At 45.9% G+C, this 20591-nt stretch overlaps 1 protein-coding gene across 7 annotated transcripts in view; it reads left to right on the top strand.

Annotated features, from left to right (window-relative positions):
* The window catches only part of LOC147629664 (uncharacterized), a 104427-nt gene that overhangs the window by 69214 nt on the left and 14622 nt on the right, over positions 1 to 20591 (top strand). For 5 of the 7 annotated variants that reach the window (XM_086811170.1, XM_086811171.1, XM_086811174.1 and 2 more), the window contains 3 exons: positions 7661 to 7893; positions 7979 to 8102; positions 9167 to 9273. In XM_086811170.1, the coding sequence (XP_086667296.1) occupies positions 7661 to 7893; positions 7979 to 8102; positions 9167 to 9273 (464 nt within the window). The remainder of the gene's footprint in view (positions 1 to 7660; positions 7894 to 7978; positions 8103 to 9166; positions 9274 to 20591) is intronic. The other 2 variants (XM_086811176.1, XM_086811173.1) reach the window with 2 other exon arrangements.

Here is a 20591-nt window from a genome sequence, read left to right as displayed (position 1 = left end):
GTGTCCAGGACTATTATGTGGGTAACGGTCCACACAAGCATGTAGCCATTTCAGCAGTGTGTTGAACCTTCCTAAGCCATCTCTAGACCATTTGGCCTGCTAGGCCGTTGCCCCCGTTGTTGAGATATCGAGCTCATCTAGTGAGGCGGTGGACACTGATGACCCGCTTGGAGGATAGGCCCCACACTTACACCACTGGCATGGTTGGTGAGATCATGGGTGATATGAGGCCAGTGGGATGACAGGCTGTGTGACTGCCATTCTAGAGACTGGCATAGTTATAGCGCCAGCTCATTTAGTTGGGTTCACACTATAGAGAACCCTATTATGTATTTGGTTGAGTACCTTTCATATGTGAGTACTCTTATCTTTGTATATGGTGTGTTGAGTGTTGAGTGAAGAAGAAGAAGATTTTCAGCCTCTCACCTTGTGTATTCTCTATTAGGGTTTTGTGAGTGTGTGTGTGCTTGCAAGAGCTCAAGCTCTCTTCTTTTCATGGTATCAGAGCCTGGTTCATGCTAAGGGCTGAGCTGTAAGCAAGAGAAGCACAGGAAGTGGTACAAGGGTAAGAGCTTCAACCACTCTTTCCTATTTGTGTTGGCGACTACACCCTATCGGGAGCTCTACAGGAGGCATCGGCAAACGATCTCTGATTGAGGAGCTTTCTTCGCGGGAGTAAAGCTATAGGGCAACTACTGTCGTCCTATCGGACATAATTTTTTAGGCCGAAAACGCGTTGCGGATGCGTCTCGACCTCCGTTTTTCAGAAAGCAGGTGATTTTGAGCACTGCGGATAAGTCATCGATTCTCTGCAGAACTCTATTTTAAGAACTGCAGGAAGACAGATTGGCTGTGCAGACAATGTGTGTGCTGCAAGGAGGTCAACAGTTGCCATTGGGTGTATGTATGCACTAATTGAGGTCACTAGTTGTGACATTTGAGTGTACTATAGTATCGCTGCAGAAAATACAACAGTTTGTGCAGGACAAACCAGAGTGCTGTTTCTGGTAAATTTGTTTGTCTGGCAAGATGTCAAATGATGGCATAACCCAGATTGTTGCTGAGAAGCTTGATAAGAACAACTTCCATGCTTGGAGGTTTAGGCTGACGAATTTCCTAATGGGAAAGGGCTATGAAGAGCATGACTGAACTCCTGCATAGAAAAAGAGGCATCCAGAGCGGCACACATCTTCTCAGTGATCAAATGTGGCAATGCATTCCAAACCTTCCTTTGTGCCATGTGTCTCAAATTAGAGTGTGGCTCAGCACTAAGAAGCTGGCGATAGAAATCGGTGGCAATCTGTCTGACCATAAGAGAATCTGAGTGAAGAGTACCATGTGAATCCTGCGACTGCCTGACACTATCTTTGGCATGAGACGGCTGTGAGTAGCAAAGAAATGTTTGTTGCATCTGCCACCTATCTGTGTCCAAAAGGATTCCTAGGCATGGTAACGGACACTATCTCTAGCATGAGATGGGCTGTGAGTAGCAAAGAAATGTTTGTTGCATCTGCCACCCATCTGTGTCCAAAAGGATTCTTGGGCATGGTAACGGTACTCCGCACGCTGCTCAAGAGAGTGATGAAGTTCTGCCCTAACAATACATAAAGAATCTGCAACCCATTGAGCATGAGGATGTTTCTCGTGCTCTTTCTGTAAGGCAGCCAGTCTACGTCTAATAGCCTTTCTAAATCCAAGGCCCCTTGCCTCTTAGACAGGGCACGTGTGTGATAAAAGTCACTAATATCACAGAGAGAAGAGGCTAGGCTTTGAGAGGCCTGTGAGAAATCATGAGATCTCCAAATATCAAGCATACGACGTGACAGCTCTGCATCTGAAAACAAATGATCAGGGATGCGTACATGGGGTGTTGATCCATGGCAATTCGGATCTCTAATACATAAAACCACTGGGCAATCATCCGATTTAGAGGTGCTTGTAGCAATAAAAGTATGCCCCCCTCTGTCAAGCACTCTGCATAAATACATCCTGCATCCCTTCTCTTGTTAGACCATGAATAAAGAAGAGTGGATGGTCTCCTTAAAATGTCATCCTCATGCCAACAATCTCTGCCATGAATGGAGAGTACAAACCTCTCCCAAGACGCTCTTTCAAGAGGATGCACCAAGCCCTCATGTCCACCTCTTTTATCTGTTGGCATCTCAACCATGTTAAAATCCCCACCAATAATCCAATGGTCGGCAAGAGGCATCAGCCTAGTGAGAGATTTCTAGAAGACAATCCTCTCACCTCTATGGTTAGGAGCATAGAGGTTGAGAATACCAATGCGTTTAGTGCCCTGCATAAGAAGGATCCACTGTGCTCTCGTAGGCAAAATAACACCATGTCCAATGATGCAAGGCAAGATCAAAGTTGAAACAGAGATACAGACACCACCCTTGGTACCAATAGTTGGTGACCAAAAGGTGTGTCCCGAGAGAAGCTTGCCTGATCTCCCACACTGGCTAGCATCTAGTTTATGCTCTTGCAAAAGCAATACATCCATAGGTTTACCTATAACTGCACAATGAAGCTGGGTTTTTACAATTTGTTTCCGTCGACATGGAAAAAAACCACCAAGACCTTGAATGTTCCAAGAGACAATCCTCATAAGGACTCAGAGTAGGAACTACTAGATCTCATAGTCAACAAAGGACCCCCTTTAGAGACGGAAGTATGTCTCGCATAAGGAGGGAAAATCTGACGATGTAAACCTTACCTCTCTATCCCACTCCGGGGAAAAGCCAGGGCTAGTCCTCAAAACTGGAGAGGTACCATGACAATGCAAATGCACAACATCATCCTCAAGGGTACAATCATCTTGTAACTGTAATGCAGCATCCTCTTGTGAAGGATCCAGATTATGTGCGTGCAAAGCCTCATCCTCCAAAGAAGGATCAACATCTTGTGAGGCAAGAACTGCATAAGGGTTGGGGTGCTCCACAAGGGGTGTGGGTGAAGGGGCGGGTACAGGGATCTGAGAGTGTTATCCCTAACCACAACCCAACGCTGTGTGGTGTGCTGTTGCAAAGGAGCAACTAGAGTTTGGGCAACTGCAGAAGGCATTTGATGGGTAGGACCACACCGCCTCCTAGCATGGCCCCTCGATCTAGGACAATCTCTAGCAATGTGGCCCTGTCAATGACAAATCCAGCACAGGTCAGGTCTGCCTGCAATCTCCATCCTCTGGCGGAAATGAGATCCGTCAGGTCTCTGAAGCATAATATGGCCGTCAGTAATCGATGGATCAGGAACAAGCACAAGGACCCGGGGTACACCATCAAGAGTGGCGGTAACAGCCGCGGAAGCTGAGGCGGGAGAGCTCGGAAGGACTGGTACCTCTAGAACCTGGTACTGAAAGGAAAAAATCTTCCTAGGGCCAAGAGGGAAGGGGCTGCCAGCCAAAACCTGAGAAGTAGCTTCTGGAGAATGAAAGTCCACCTGGAAGAAGCCTCGACCAAACAAACAAGTATCTTAGAAGTGCACAATCAGCTTTGAAGGGAGAGCTGTTAGAAGCCATTGATAGGCCTGTGAACGAGAGGGGTGGGAACCATAAACTCTCGCAACAAGGGTGGTCTGGACCTCAATGTCAATGTCGTGCTGAAGAGAGGTGAGCTCGTGTTGAGAAAAATCGATGATTCTCCCGGCCAGTGGGGGTGACAAAAGATTGACTGCGGTAGAAGCAGCCATAAAGCCAATTGAGAGTGTGTGGGCGGCCGACTTGAATCCAAATAAAAATGTTGCTGAAGGAAAAAAGGGAACGGGGGAGGACAAGGTGGGTGCAGCAAGGCAGAAGCAGAATGCGGGAGCAACAGAGGCGGGTGCAGATGAAGGGGGGCAGAGGTGAGAGCAGATGGGGGGTGGCAAGGCGGGAGCAGCTGGGGCAGAAGCAGGAGCACAAGGGCAGTCGGGGGCAGCAATGGGGCAGGTGGGGGCAGCAAAGGGGCAGGCGGGAGCAGGAAAGTTAAAGCGGGAGAAGCTGGGGCAGAGGCGGACGGGGTAGGCGGGAGCAGAATGGACAGAGGCGGGGCAGGCGGGAAAATAAGGGACAGAGGCAGGGGCAGGAATCAGCAGCGCGAGCTCACCCTTCGAAGCACCTTCCTGTACGCGCATCTCCCTTAAATCAGATTGCTTACAGGATCACATTATCTTCACATAATTCAATTCACACATGATCGTGTCCTAAAGAAACTTTGCATATGACTTTTATGTACAGGTACATAAAGAGGTTAAGCCTCTCTCTAGAGAATTCCAAAAGGTAGTCAATGCTTACCTAAGTGACTCCTTACATCTGATTGCTTACAGGATCACATTATCTTCACATAATTCTGTTCACACATGATCGTGTCCTAAAGAAACTTTGCATATGACTTTTAGGTCCTAGAATTTATCACACGTACATTTGGAGCATATTTGAACAATAGGATTAGAGCTTTAGTGTGATCGTACCGCTTAGTGGGGGCTCTTGGTACTGGACATGGTGAAGATTTTTGAGAATTTTTGTAGAGCATGTGTTGTCCCAGCCATGGCACAATGAATAATCATATAGAAAGGGGACTTGTGACTTGAAGATTGCCTTTCCAATTCATCCATGTCCTTCATTTTAGGAGGGAGATGCTCAGTCATCACCTACCAGTGATGCTATATGGATTACAGGGGGAAATTTGAATAAAAGTGGTGGCTTGGAAAGTGGTGTGCTTTCGTTAAACTGGTTAGCGTGAATAGCTGATGGTCTCTGTATGAGTAAATATATTATATACACAATCACCATCGTCCAAAAAACAATGTTTGTATTGATGAATTCTATGGTGGTTATTGGGCATTGGACAAAGGTCCTATGGGTACCAGAATTTCATATCATCTTCCGGTGCCACTTATTATCTTCTCCCCTAGTCAAAGATTTGCACAACAAAATGGAATATGTGAAGGGTGTTGGTTTTCATTGGATTTTTTAAGGGATTAGATGCCATTAGACTAAATTTGATTGCAGGGTTGATAGAAACTTTTTCTATAATTTTGAGCAGATAGCAAGGGGCTTTTGCAAGATTGACCATAGGAAAACCTCTCATTCTGCTGGACAAGTCCAAGGGACCTTAGCAAATTGGGAATCATGTTCCATAGTTTGTTGCATATGAATCTTTTGTAAAGGTTGAGAAAGCAATGTAGGATTGTAGAATTGTGAAGGACGGCGCTGTCACATGCAGAAGAACTGCCTGTACCAAGAACCGTGCAAAACACAGAGATGAACAGAGAGAAATGTTGCTGTAACAGTGTTTTCTGTATATATTTATTAATAGGTACATAGATCCTAGTCAACATGACCTCCAAAAGGAAACACCTAAGTCTATGACCTGTCCCACAAAACCTGGGATCAGATGAATACAATGGAAAACATTATGCCTGTTTATAGGCTACAAATTACCCCTATTTACAGTTGGCCAGGAGAGGACAAGCGTAAATACGCGCAAAAGGTGGATATCCTTCTGATTGGCTTGGGTGAAATCGCTAGCATAAATCCTAGCTGGACAATGCCTGAAAAGGTTCCTAATCATAGCCAAATGTGGGGATTAAGCATGTCCACATGCTATGCATGTGACATCCCCTCCTGCTAAGCTTCATGACGGGAATCCACCTTCCTTCTAGATGACTGCCATCCTCCCTTTCGTGCATGTGGACTCCATCCTTGGCATCCTGCTTCCAAAACTGGAGGCACACTCAGAAATGGTCTACCACACACATACGAAGGTAAGAAGCTCCCCGTACTACTGTGCACCCCCCTACTTGCATCTGAGCGCATTTCTCATGCTCCCCGCCAGTTCAGCTGCTGCATGCCTTTTCACCTGATTTCCAGTCTTCTGGCCTCTCTTGCTCGCCTTACCTGCCCGCCATCTTTCCTGCCTGGCATTTCACCTGCCCCTTCTCCTCCAGCCCTCCACCACTGCCCTCTGTGGCCTTCCTGCCCTCACCTTCCTCCCTCTTGGCTGCACACTCCTCTCCACCCCCCTTCATCTCTGTTATTCCTGCCTTCCAGCCGCCCTTCTTACCCCTCCCCCTTTGTTGCCTGCGCCAGCACCCGTCCTCTTCATTGCCCCATGCTGAAATCCCCACCCATACAACAGAAATCTGCCTGTGGGAGGGATTGGTGAATTGTACTCCAAAAAGTGGCTCTGCCTGTGCGGCATTCGGCACATATACATTCAAAAAGCCCACTCTGTCCTGTCCAACAACCCTGATGGTCAACCACTAAGCTCTCCTGGTGACAATGGTGCCTGAGTCGACCATTGCAGGTAATAATGGCTCACTGATGGAAATGCATACTCCACCTTGTGTCCTGGAGGGGCCAAAAGCATGGGACACCAAAAGGTGTGACTCCTGTCCTGAAGGATCTTCCCACAACGGCAGGTACGCCCCTCATAAAGATGATACTTTTGGAGGAGGAGAATGTCGATGGGCCCATTGACTACTTATTGCTCTGTGAAGCTCCTCTCTAAGGACTCCACGCCTCTGAAAGCATTGCGGTCCTCCCAAACCCTTAATTTCCATGAGACAATCTGCATAACTAAGATCTGTGGGCGGCGGAACTGTCGGAACTGCCCTCCACTCAAAGAGTTGGGGGCGTGGGATCAAGATTTACTTTCTGCTCTTTGAACCTGGGAATTGTAACTGGCTTTTTGTATTTCTACAAAATATTATGTCAGACAACACTCTCTCCTCAACCAAAACACCCACCCCCACCCGCCCACCCCCTCCCCCCCTCCCTGCTTCTCCTCACCCCAAATCTGGCATTGTTGATGACACCTACAAGATCTGCATACGTGAGAGCAAGGTTGCCTTTAAAAAGGCAAGCGAACCATTCTTCCATATACGTACGTCAGTGTCCAAATGTGCTTGATATGTCACAATGACTTTCCCATCAAACTCATCTAGGGAACTTTCATGTCATTTGCTCTTTGGTTTGTGATCGTGTACCAAGACTTCAAAAAAGAACTTGCATGCACATGGCAGAAATATTGAGCGTGCACCAAGGCTTCAAAAAAGAACTTGCATGTTTTTTATTACACATGGCAGAAATATTGAGTGTGCTCTCCTTGATGCTTGGGGTGGCATTAGTGACAAATTTCTTCTTTCGCATGGGTTTCATTGGTAGTAGGTACAGTACTGTGACCTTCTATCTTAAAACAAGCTAAGTGTCATCAGTTGTATGGTTCAGTTGCACAAGAACATCAACATGAGTGGCTGGTTCTGCACCTTTGTATTTGACATACAATTTGATACTGATTTGTCGCAAATGTTGAGTATTGGGCTGCAGAAATGGCTTGTACTGAGCATGAGTGGTCATCAAATGTGGACTGCACATCCTCCTGTGAATAGGAACAGACCATCGTCTCTACATTGGTGGAATCCTTATCTTGTACAACTAAAGAGCCATTTCTGAAATTCTGGCATTATCTTTACGCTTTCTAGCATTGTTCCCTCTTGCTTGACTCTTCTGGATATGAAGTGGCTAAAGGAGACCACGTTTTTATTTTTCTTTTTTTACTAGATTGATTGGTTCTAGTATTATTAGTGAACTGTTCAAACAAATGCAATTTTAAGCTCTAGTAGTTGCTTATTTGAATGAACAGCTTTCCAACATTGATTGTTGTTTTGTTGTGTGAAGGTGGGATCCAGGCATGGAATTGCTGAACAAAGCAACAGGAGCACAGAAAGGGTAGTCATAATTAAAGATGTACGAAGTCCACTCATGGAAGGTCTGAGGCTTCAGCTTAGTGGATATTGTCTAAGAAGTATCATACGGAATGGAGGGCTTCTGTTGCATGGAGATCCCAAAGCAGGACTTGTTCAAGTTGGAGAAAAGAATTTTGCTTTCTCTACAGATGGTGACTTGAATGAGTATGTTAGCAGCTTTTAAAGTCTTTTGCTGGATCAGAAATAGGTACAGTGAGGTAACTATTGTGTCTAGAATTTATGGATGCAGGTTTGTTAAAGCACCAAAAGAGTCTTTACTTGCATTAGAGATGATGGCTATTATGATGCCGCAGCTAGTCAACATTTTGGGACTCCAGAGAGAGCCACATTTTTCTCAGCTTGCAATCCCAAATGTAATATCATTTTTCCCATTGACACTGTTCTGCTTTTCCCCATTGTTCGCCTCTGTGACGTGGTTTCTATCGACCGTCTATGACCATCAGTGGTACCTTGGTGTCTATCTGAATCATCTAACTTTACAAGCATGCCACATTATTCAAGTCGACCTCCTGCATGGACAGCTGCTGTCCCATAGGCACTACCAAAAGAACCCCACACCTGGAATCCTTTGGGGGTGTGATGCACAACAAACTAGGACTACTCTCACATATCAACAATTTTCTCGACCCTGGTTTTGTTGCCTTGGAGCAGCCAAGTTGGCCTCATTTGTTTGTTCGATTTTAGCTTTTGTTGAGCTCTAATTTCTAGCTTTCTTCTACAAGTCAGTGCTGGAGGCTCTCATTGCAATACTTTCTTTAGGAAGTGATGAAGCATATTTAATATGACATGTTTCAAGGTAGCATGAAATGGCTTCACCTAATAGGTTTTCTTTCGGTCTTGTCCTTGAACTAGCATACCATCTATATGTATGTGGCCATTTGAAATGAGGTATTTATGGGGAGTGGGCAGGCTGTGCACTCCATTAAAATGATATGGTGGGGGATGAAGGGTTTGTTTCACATTTGTTGTGACAGAGTCATGACCTATATTTTTTTTCAAACTCCAGTCTAGTGATGTGAGGTCTAGCTCCCAAAACGGTGCTTCATGCTGCAAGCTTGCCTGTCTAATTAGCAAGTCAAAGGAGAGAGATTTTGGATGGAAATGTTATCCTCTCAAGGCATGAAAACAATGCATATCCCCGTTGTTAATCTCTCCTTTGATTCTGATTTCATGAAGAATTTCAAGCTTGAGAACACCACTGCTAGTTACATATTTTCCTGCTCCCTGCCATATAAATATGTATTTTTGCTGCCCTTTCTGACTGGTGTTGAGCCCCTTACCTTTGTCTTCTAGAACGAGAGGAAGGGAGGGTGGAACTCTATGTATGGAACACATAAATATGCAAGCTTTTCCCAAGTTTTTGAGCTTGGCACTTTGGGAAATGGTCCTCTCAATATTGTTTTCATCATCACTGTAGATATTGGAGCTCGTGAATAAGCAGCCACTAGAGCATGAATTCTCAATCCAGACTGCAGTACATATTCAGCCTGAACATCAATTTGATGAAGAAACTTTCTGTAAGAGGTATCTTTGTTTACCTGCCTTATAAGCACGAGGTCATTTATCAGCAGATAAATCTTTGTGAATGTTTTATTCTTTTATGTGGTAGTCTGAACTAAGTTTGAGAATTTATTAACTAAGATCTATACTCTTTATATTATCCTCTCTTTAACAAGATAGAAGTTTTTTCTTGCCTTTAATCTTCTCTTTTTTTGTGGAAGAACTTGGAATAAGAGTTGATGCTTAGTGTGTGCAGCTTCCTTGATTGTTTTAATTTTATTTTTTTTTTGGAGAAAAAGATCTTTCTATTAGTTACCAAACAAAACAACCATAATGGCTAAGTACAAAGTCAGCTCCATAGAGGGGAGCGAGAATTAAGAAAACTGAAAAAAGGGGAAGGATGCTCTTCTCCCCCCAGCTGGCTGCTCTAGGAGGAGAAGGCTACCTCATACATGGGGTTTTGCGTGCCCGCGCGCGGGGGGGGGGGGGGGGGGGGGGGGGGGGGGGGCGTTGGTGTAGTACATATATGGGGAAACAACCACACAGGTGGTCTATAATGCCAAGTGGGCTCAGCCACCACTGTCAGTAAGAAAGAGGCCATGATGCCAAATTCCTAGGAAGGCCCGTCGAGTCTCGGCACTTTTGTACGTGGTCGGAGCCACCGTGAAGCTTCCCCCATTGTCCATGGAGGGTATGAATGATATCAAGCGAGATGTTCCGGATGGCCTCCGCTGGTGGGGTGACGGTGCCCTGAATAGTCTCGCTACAAGCAGCTCTCCGAATATGCCATGCCGCAATATTGTTGCAAATCTCCCATGGCGGGCAGAAAATGGGTGTCCAATGATGAGTGGAGGGAGCTGGAACTAGACATGTGGATGAGAGACCTGCAAGGCAAGGCCCCCGCCATCCTCCTTATATGCCATGGTGGCCTCAGCCTTAGTGGCCCAAGCAATTTTGCCCCAAGTAATTGTGTGGCATGGGGCCCGGTCAGTAGTGAAAATGCGCAGAATCCTCTGACAAGCTTGTGGAGCCTTAGGGAAATCCCAAAGGCAATGTCGCTAGGACTCCTAGAGGTGGTCACACCTCAAACAAAATGCTGGCCTACCTCTGGTGGCCAGCTAAGTGCCAACCACCAAGCTCTGATGTGCCAGCTGCCACAGAAAGAGAGTGGTCTCTCGCGGCCTAAAACTGTCCCACAGCCTCTTCCAAAAATCTGAGAGAAACTGAGGGAGGCCCTGAGACTTGCGGGCATCTGAATCCTCCAAGGCCTAGCCGTGCAGTGTAATCGAAGAAAGGGGTACTGGGAGCCTCCTCTCTATCAAAGGGATCGTGCCATGCCTACTCCCCCAGATCCCACCGAAGTTGCGTGAGAGAGTGGCCCTCCCATAGTCATAACCTTCACAATTCCTCTCTGGTTATCTTGGCTTGGCAGAGGGTCTATGTGCCACCTATGCTCACAGAAACCAATTGCCCTTACTCTTTGCAAGGTGCATCCCCTAAAGTCCTCCAAAGGGAGCTTTGCTCTGTCAAGTCTGCCATGTGGGCCCTTAGTGAAGGTGAGTAAGACGGAGCTCTCATCAGTGCCACGGACGGCCAAGGGAATGTTATGTCTAGTGAACACTCCCAACCACCATGGGTTGGGGGGGGGGGGGGGGGGGGGGCGGAATCGAAGTCAGCCAGAACATTGAGAAAGCATGTGGTCATTTAAAGCTCTTCTCGTTTATGTAGGAATCCTTCTTTTCTAGCATGGATGTTTTGGTATCTCTTACGCTGTGTCATTTTTCTTGTTGGCTCTAGCTTTAGCTTCTTTCTCTTCATTTTCAGCTTTCGGGACATTCTTGGCATCCTTGAAGTCTCTTTTAGGTGGCTGTCCACCTTTTTGCAGATATGGACCAGCTTTGTCCTTCCCCTTCTGCAAGCTGTTGGAAGATGGGTTGAAGACTTGACTCAAACTTTCTCTTCATTTCCTCTTCATCTATCCTCATGAAGGAATCACCGCAAGTAATACCTTCCATAATTTTGCTACACAGGAGAAAATGGATTGCCTCTTTCTCAGAAGAAGCCAATCCCACTTTTTGAGTATGTTCTTTGCAAAATTGAGAGTGAGAAAGTGAGCATAAATATTATCTTTAAATTCAGCCCATGTAGTAATGGTGTTGCCGGAAAGCTTCTCAGCCAACCAATAATGTGCAGTAGTACCCTTTCACGTACATTCCTACATGTCTGAGCTTTGATCTTTTTGAGAACTCTTCCTCATGAAAAGCAATCTCAAACTGGGAGATGAAAGATAGGGACTTGTTGGAGTCAAACTTAAAGGATCAAAGATGCACAATAGAGAGCCTAGCTATGGGGGATGGAAGATCTCCATGGTGTGTGCGGAGAGAGAGAGAGAGAGAGAGAGAGAGAGAGAGAGAGAGAGAGAGAGAGAAAGATATATTAACGTCTGCGAAAGGCCAAAGTGGCCTATGAGACCAAAACATAGTACACAATTGATGGTGTCTCATCAAAAGTAAGACAAAAGGACTAAAAAAGTCCTAAAACAGTCCTAAACAGCTATGAAAGGAAAATACTCCTACTGAGGCACAACAAAAGTGTATAATATCTACAACTAGCATAAGACTGGTGTAATCTGCTCATCTCAGTATCTCTCTCATGAGGTGCTGTAAGATAGAGAGACTAAAGAGGCGGGGCACTCGTCTCTTGTGGCGGGTGATGATGGCTAAAGAGAAAGAAAGAAAGTAAGTTGTATTAACATCTTCAAAAGTCCAAAATGACCTATGAGACCAAAAGGTTACATCATATCCATGAGGTACATCATCCTGGGTACAAAATAGTAATAAAGAAAGATAACAAAAAATCTAGAACTTTAAAATCTGATCTAGGTACATGAGCAGAGAGCTGTCATATCACCCTAATACATCCCTCATGGGCCGTTGTGTCACGGTGCTCAAGGTGGTAAAACTGAACTAGCACGAGAAGGTCCTGCGATGATGGGAGATGATGGCCCGGATCTTCCTATGGTGGCATGGCCGTGGGCGAGGGCCATGGGGTCTGGGGCGTCGAGCTCTGCATAACTCAGTGGCTATGTCGAGTGTCACACCTCTCGGCCGAGAGAGAGAGAGAGAGAGAGAGAGAGAGAGAGAGAGAACGAGGTTCTTAGAAAGAAAGAAGAAAGAAAGATAATATATATTAACGTCTACAAGAGGCCAAAGTGGCCTATGAGAAAAGTACCAATACATCCAAAACTCAAGGAAACTAAATGCCCGGGATAGTACCAACCATGATGGTCCTATAGTTACTCCAAACCGTAGGATCACCCGCTTTCAGGATCGGTACTATAGTATTCGCTGACCAACTGGCAGGGAAACCTTCGCAAAGGGCCCAATTGAACAGGTGGGCTAAGAGTGGCGCGAGCACATCCCTCGCATGCGAAAGGTGCTCTGCCACTAATCCATCATGATCCTGGGCTCGGCCATTCTACAACCTGTCAATGGCATTGCAGATCATGCCGACGGAGAAAGTGGAGGAGGTGAGTCGGCTCTCTGGTGGTTAGGGAGAGGTGGCTGTCCGGGTATCTGGTAGAGCAAGGTAGCATAAGCATGCCAGTCTCCGGTGATGTAATAGGTGTCTGGGCTCTGGGTGTCTGGAAAACTCGCCACACCTCCTTGCTTGTCATTTCCCAAGAAAAGATGGTACAACTCATGCACCAACCTCACCAAGTAGGCTTGCTTCTTCCTCCGCATGAGGCGGCGAAAGACCATGCGCGCTTGGCGATGTGTACAGATCTCCTGTGCTTCCTCTCGGATGAGGCAGGCACGGGTTTCCTGGCATTCATCATTGTACCAGCCTTTCTGTGGGACATTCTTGCTGGGAGGTGTGACGAATGGGCAAGTGTGAGGGAAGTACATGGTAGCTCACGTGTGGAGTGTCGAGGCAAACCGTGTTGTGAAGTCTTCCAGCGGTACATGTGGGTCCATGTCCTGCAGAGCACTGTACAAATGGTTGGCGTAGCCAGACGCCGTCGCTTTGGTGAAGTGGTATCAAGGGTGTCTCTGGGGGCCGCTCGGTGGTGGCATCAGATCAAAGCGGCATGCAATGCTGAAGGAAAGGTATGCATGATCGGCAGCTACAGCGATGGGGCGAGGTGAGATTGCAAAAGACTATGTCCGGTATGAGAGATAATGGTCCCAGCAAGTAGTCCACTGTACTTGCACCGGGTCTATTTGTCGTGGAGCGCGCTCTCGGCCGCCTGCTGTGTGCATGCTTATGTGAAAAGCGTGTGAAGGCTCCTGAACCTGGCCATCGAGTAGTGAGGCCATTGAGTATGGCCAATCCGTGTGCTCCTCCTAGCTCGAGCAGATGTTCTCCATAATCTGAATCCTCCATGTCCTGGGAAGTCCTGTCAAGTCCCAATTCCTTTGGTGCTAGATCTCTGGACATGGGCTCATCACTCTCAAAAAGTGCACCTGATGCTGTTTCGTACGCGCGTTGAAGTCACCTGCCAACAGTACATCTCCAATGCTAAAATAGTGCATGACTTCCTCATAAAATGGCAGGTACGGTGACTCGCCCTCTGCATGGGTGGAGCCTTTGGGCGCAAAGTAGCATATAGCAACATAAATATCACGTGGCCAATCAGTATGTATGCGGATCCACATGAAATGGGCCTCCTTATCTCTCCTCATGACCTGCACGACATGCTGTAGCTCCTCCCCGTAAAGGACAGCAACCCCTCCAGATCCTCCAGTACCTCCACGTGACCTTGCCTGAGGGCGGCAAGTGGACTCCCACCTGTAGCCTCTGACCTTTGTCTCCGTATAAAGTACAATGTCTCTGCCTCTGAAAGTCTCCTCAAACATCCCCACATCTATCCTCATCGCCCCATTGCAGTTCCACACTGCAAACCTCAGGTGTGTCTCATAGGCCCCGCGCCCCGTCATGGGCGCCTCTCTGTGGTGATCACACGACCATCCCAGTAAACCGCCCACTTGCCTGCCTTGCAAGCCTCTAGAATCCGCGGCATACATTCCCTCCGATGTGCTACCTGGGCTGGTGTGAGATTGTCCTCAAGGTAGATTTTGTCTCCCTTGAGGGTTCTCCTCTTGGAGCGAAACCCTCGCCGTGTCTCTAGGTCCGTGAACTTGAGGATAAGTGGCCGCTCCTTGGCAATGTCTTTCCCTACTCTCCATGCACCGACAATAATAGAGGTGTTGGCCACTCCCATACGCCCGCAAATGCCCTTGGCATCCTCCAACAGGCTATCCTTCTCCTTCCATCCCACCACCCGCACGTGAAGTGCATGGATCTTCCTCTTCCTCTCCTCCTCCATGGCTGCATTGACGAACTCCTCCTTGTTCGTCGGTGGCTTGCACTTCTTCTCTACCTCAATCCACTCGGATGTGGCTTGCACCTCCTCTTGGGCCTTCTTGGCCATCGCCCCCCATGTTTGGATCTCTTTTGCTACATGTGTTTTGATGTCTTCAAGCTCCTTAGTGACGTGTGTGGGCATGGCCTCTTTCATTTCTCCTTCCTCCCCCTTGAGGAGCTCGATCTCCTTCTTGCAAGCGGCCACTTCGTCCTGCAACTCCGCAATACCTTGTTGCGCTCATGCAAGCACTCTTCAATATCTGCTTTCCACAAGGCAAAATGCGCTCGCATCTCCTCATAAACTTCCTCTTTCCACTCCGCCATTTTCCAACGGAGGTTTTCGGCAAGCTCGGTGCACATCATTGCCATGGCATCTTGTGTGCTCTTTTGGGACCCCTCGAGGTCGTTTTCGTGGGTCTTACAAATGTCCCGCAACACCTCTATTGCTTTCTTTTGCTTGCTGTCCGGTGCTGCTTCGAGGTAGGTCCTTATGGCGGAGTACTTCCCACCACGCTCACCACGTGTACGGGCTTCTGGGGTTGTTCCATGAGTCTTCCCCTCGGGTGTTGCTCCTGCCATGGTATCTTCTGCTTACATCTGTCTACATCCTCCTTGCGCACAAAACATAACTCCTCCTTGCGCACAAAACATAACTGCCGATTTATATCCAACGCCAAAAGACATTCCAACTTCTCCTAAGATCCCAAAAGTCACATTTGATTTCCCTAAGGTTACATATCATATGACAAAATAATAATCCTCCTAAGTTCATCCCCTAAACACCTGGCACAGCCCGGTGACTTGAGCAAGAGGCTGACTTCGGACTCACAATCCCTTGATCCGCCAAACCTTCTGCCTTATCCACAGGTTTGCCAACACTTTTTTCCACTGCACCCAATCCGACTTCCGCTTCCTTGCCTTTTTCTGCAGACTCTCCATCAACATGAGAATGCTCTGCAGAAATGTCAGGCATACTAAGGGACTCAACCACTTTCTCTTTGCCTTTATGTGATGTACTAATCACATTTGCAGGACTGGTATTATGACACAGCCTGCCACTCCATGGTCTATCAACTGAACCACTAGATGAGGACTCTCTTGGTCCACTCAAAGACTGTGATTGCTGACTTGTATTCTGTGCAACCACATTTCCACTCACATCAGTCCCAACAACTTCTTTTTCAGCAGCATACCAGCTCCTCATCTCATCAAAAACATCCCTGCTTACCCTCAACTCACGTGTAGCAGGGTTATAACACCTGTATCCCTTTTGCTCAAGGGAATATCCAATAAACACACATTTTTCAGCTTTTGGATCCAACTTAGTTCTCAGCTCATCTGACACATGTACATATGCAATGCATCCAAAGACTTTTAGATGAGACAAATCAGGTTTTCTGCCAGTAAACCTCTCCTCTGGAGTTACATCATGTATGGCTGCAGTTGGATTCCTGTTCATGATGTAAACTGCTGTAGAAATAGCCTCAGCCCAATAGCTATGCGGCATATTCTTCTCTTCCATCAATGCTCGTGCAATCTTAGCAATGTGCTTGTTTTTCCGCTCAGCAACTCCATTTTGCTGTGGAGTGTATCTGCATGTAAACTGTCTTCGAATATCATTCTTCTTCAAAAATTCAAAGAACTCATTGGAGAAGTACTCTCCTCCTCCATCTGACCTTAGGCACTTTACATATTTCCCTGTTTGCTTTTCAACCATAACTGTGAAATTCTGAAAATGAGTGAATACCTCACCCTTCTCCTTCATGAAGTATACCCACACTTTCCTTTTGTGGTCATCAATAAATGTCACATAATACCTGCAGCCTTCCATAGACATGGTCTTCGTAGGACCCTATACATCTGAATGCACAACATCTAGTGCATTTCTGCTCACATTTATGTTACGTGGAAATACATGCTTTGTTTGCTTTCCAAATTGGCATGCTTCAGATATTCTCTGCATACCTTCAACTTTAAACTTTAGCAGCTCTGTCACAATTCCTTTAGTCTGCATAGACTTTATTCTTTGCACATTCACATGTCCAGGAATTGTTGCCAAATGTCTGCAACAATTCCTGAACCATTTGCAAACATCGCAGCACTCACTTCAAGCATGTTTACATTCAATGTAAATATTCTGTCCACTCTGTTGCCTTTTGCAACCAACCTGCACTTGTCTTTAAAGTCTTCAACATAACAACCATCAGGGTTAAACCGAACCTGCAAACCCTGCTCAATCATCTGGCCAACTGAAACCAGATTCTTTGTTATATTCGAAACATGAAGTACATCTGCAAGGTACTTCACTTTGCCATCCTCCATAGACAATGGCACATCTCCAACATGGGCAATTGGATGAGTAGTGTCATCCCCTGTTTCCACAAAACCTGCTCTTTCAAGGTTTTTCATCTCCTTGAACCACTCCCCATGACTTGTCATGTGGTTCGAAGCACCTGAATCAACGTACCAGACATCATCTTTATGTGCTGCTTCAACATTTTCAAACATGGCATTAACGACATGCTGCATAACAAACAACCTTTCATTATCTTCATTGTTTCTGCTCGAGGATGCAAAGTTGTTTTGCTGCAATTTTCCATTTTGCATGTCAGCCTGCTTCTTATAATAATCTGCTGCACATATCCAGGCTTACCACAATAAAAGCATCCACGTGTATCATTATACTGCCTTTGCCAATTTCCACGACCTCTTTGTTGCCATATATATATAGGCAGTGATGTGTGTGAACACACTTAGGACCGCCGGGTCACTTTTTCCCTCTTTAGGAGGTTTTTTCCCTCGGCTTGTATATACGCCCATCACTCTAGGGCTAACTTATCTTTTGTACATTGACACAATCTAATACACTTTGTGTTGTGTGCATTCTTGCTTCTTCTTCTCCAAGCTTTGTGTGCTTTCCTGCAACCCTAATTCCAACAATTGGTATCAGAGCAAGCATCGGCTCGCAGGGCTACGCCGCCAGCACTCTCCGACTCACGTTCTCTGATTGAGGTGAGCTTTCACGAGCGCTTGCAAGTCTCTATACTCTGCAAATAGGTCTGTAGGGCTTTGCGTTCTCAGAATTTGCATTTGAGGTCGTTTCGGGCTCCGTTTTTGCATTTCAAGTTCTGCACAGGTGTTTTCGTCATTTTCTGCAGAAATTTTGACAGTGCACTTTTCTGCAAAACAGGCATACGTGTTCTATTGTGGACCGTGCTACATAGCACAAGTTATCTTCTGTTCAGTCTTTGCTTCATTACAGGTAGCTTTTGCATCAGTTTCAGTCAGTGGCAATGGCTGATAACAGCAATGATGTATTTTGCATGTTGTCTGCTGAAGACAAACTGGATGGAGACAGCAACTACCCACTTTGGACATACATGATGCAGCATGTTTTGGTTGCAAAAGGAGTGTGGAACATTGTGCAGGGTACGGATGTACGTCCAGGTTCTGTGGATGTAGGATCTGTTGAGGATGTTGCAGGTTCTAGCAGCTCTACTGTTGCTGCTGTTTTACCCACTGCTGAACAAGCTCGTTGGGATGGTAAAGATGCACAGGCTCATGCCTTGATTGCACTTTTTGTCAAACGTAACATCACCCCACATATTCGTTCAGCTAAAACAGCAAAACAAGCTTGGGATATTCTAGTTGGTTTGTATGCAGGTCATAACGAGGCAAAAATCGCTTACCTGCGTAAAGAGCTAGAATTGAAGATTATGCAAGAAGATGATGACATGAATGTTTTTCTTGCTGAGATTAAAGATCTCAAAGAACAGTTGATTTCTGCAGGTGAGATTATTCCTGATCATTCTCTTGTGCAGACTGTTCTTGATGCTTTACCTGAGACATATCAGACTTTTGCTTCCACGTGGAGACTTCTTAATGAGAACAGACCTGATGCTGTCAAGTATGATACTTTAGTCAACAAGCTCTTGCAAGAAGCGCAGTCCAGGCAAAACAGGGCCAGGCAGCGTGCAGTTGATCAAGCATTTATTGCTGCCCAGCAGAGCAGAGAAGAAGTGGTAAGGCAGCCCCTTCCACTGTTTCTTCTCCTATTAGTAGGTCTGCAACTTCTTCTCCTTCCACAGGTAGCAACAATAAGTCTGAGAAGGCTCTTGATAAAGGCAAGAAAAAGACCAGGTGCAACTATTGTAAGGCAAATGATCATGTCATTAAGAATTGCCCTAAGCTAAAGGCTAAAGAGGCAAAGAAGAAAGAGTCAAATGCAGCCACAATAGCGGATGCTTCTACAAATGCAGATTTTGCAAATATTGTGCAGGATACAGAATGGGCGTTTAGCGTGTATTGCCAGTATGACCCATCTGTACATGATGCATGTTTGGCAGTTTCTGTTGACTCTCATGTTTGGTATTTTGACAGTGGTGCTACAAAGCACATTACCTCGCATCGTGATATGTTCACTTCTCTTGAGGCTGTCCCTAATGGAAATACTGTCACATGTGCCAATAATGCTTCTTACCCAGTGAAGGGCATTGGTAAAATTATGCTTACTGCTGCAAATGGCAGCGCTTTCACACTTTCAGATGCTTTGTATGTGCCAGGGATAAAGAAGAATCTATTGTCTGTCTCTGCGCTTGCTAGACTTAGATTTGTAGTCAAATTTGTGGATGACAGATGTACTGTTCATGATTTGACTTTTGGTGATACGATTATTGCATCTGGCACCTTGTTTCGTGGGCTGTATAGGCTCAATTCTTATGACAAGTGTGTGGAAGATTCAGCAAATGCAGTTTCTGATGAAAAGGCAGTTTCAGATGCAAAACTATGGCATGCTCGTTTTGGTCATTTGAACTTTGCTAGTTTGCTGCGTTTGCAGAAATTTGATATGGTTGCTTCATTGTCCCCTCTTGAGACACCATTGAAACATGTTTGTGAAGGCTGTATTTTGGGCAAAATGCAGCGTTCTGCGTTTCCAAAGGATGGTTCTGTGCGGGCCACTCGCAAATTGCAGCTTGTACATAGTGATGTATGTGGGTCTATGCAAACTCCGTCATTTGGTAAACACTTGTACTTCGTGACTTTCATTGATGATTACTCAAGGCATGCATGGGTATATCCACTGAAGGCAAAGTCCGAAGTGTTTTTGTGCTTCAAACAGTTTTTTCTTATGGTTGAAAATGTATCCAATTGTACTGTGGGCACCCTCCGTACTGATCGAGGGGGGGAGTACATGTCTAAAGAGTTTGATGCATTTCTGGCTAGTCGTGGGATAAAACACCAATGTACAGTGCCGTATACCCCTCAGCAAAATGGTGTTGCTGAGAGGAAGAACATGTCACTTATGGAGATGGCACGATGTATGGTCAAGAGCCAAGCTTTGCCACATGCGTTTTGGCTTGAGGCTGTCATGTGTGCTGCATATGTACTCAACAGGCGTCCCACTAAGGCCTTGCAGTCTATTACTCCATACGAAGCTTGGCATGGCAGGAAGCCTTCTATTGGTCACTTGCGTGTCTTTGGTTGCTTGGCCTATACTTTAGTGCCTGTGCAACAACGCAGAAAATTGGATGATAAGGCTGTCAAATGCATTTTTGTTGGTTACAGTGCCGAGAGCAAGGGTTACAGATTGTATCATCCGCAGTCAAAGCGTATCTTCATTAGTCGAGATGTTGTTTTTGTGGAAGATGCTGTGCAGCCCTTGTTATCATGTACCAAAGAGACAGGTGTAAGCTCACGGGATGTATTTGATACGTTGTTGCCTCTCTTTACAGGTGGGAATTCAAATGTAAGTCCTAATGAGACAAATATTCAGCCTATGCAGATTTCAAACGACATCATAGATCAGCCTATTTCTGATGCAGATTTACAGGATGTAATTCATGAGGATAGGGCTGAAAATGAGCAGGCTAGAGGAATGCCTAAATGGCTGGTGCAAACCTTGCGTGATAGTAAGATTGATGCACCTATGACTAGTCGTACTCGTTCAGGTTTTCAGCATGCCTCTTATGCATCAG

The sequence above is a fragment of the Cibotium barometz genome, chromosome 17 (genome assembly GCF_041138505.1).
Source record: "Cibotium barometz isolate CiBa-2024 chromosome 17, ASM4113850v1, whole genome shotgun sequence".
NCBI classification, from domain to species: domain Eukaryota; kingdom Viridiplantae; phylum Streptophyta; class Polypodiopsida; order Cyatheales; family Cibotiaceae; genus Cibotium; species Cibotium barometz.
The sequence above is the reverse complement of the archived record's forward strand: the minus strand, read 5'-3'. Positions and strand labels throughout refer to the sequence as shown.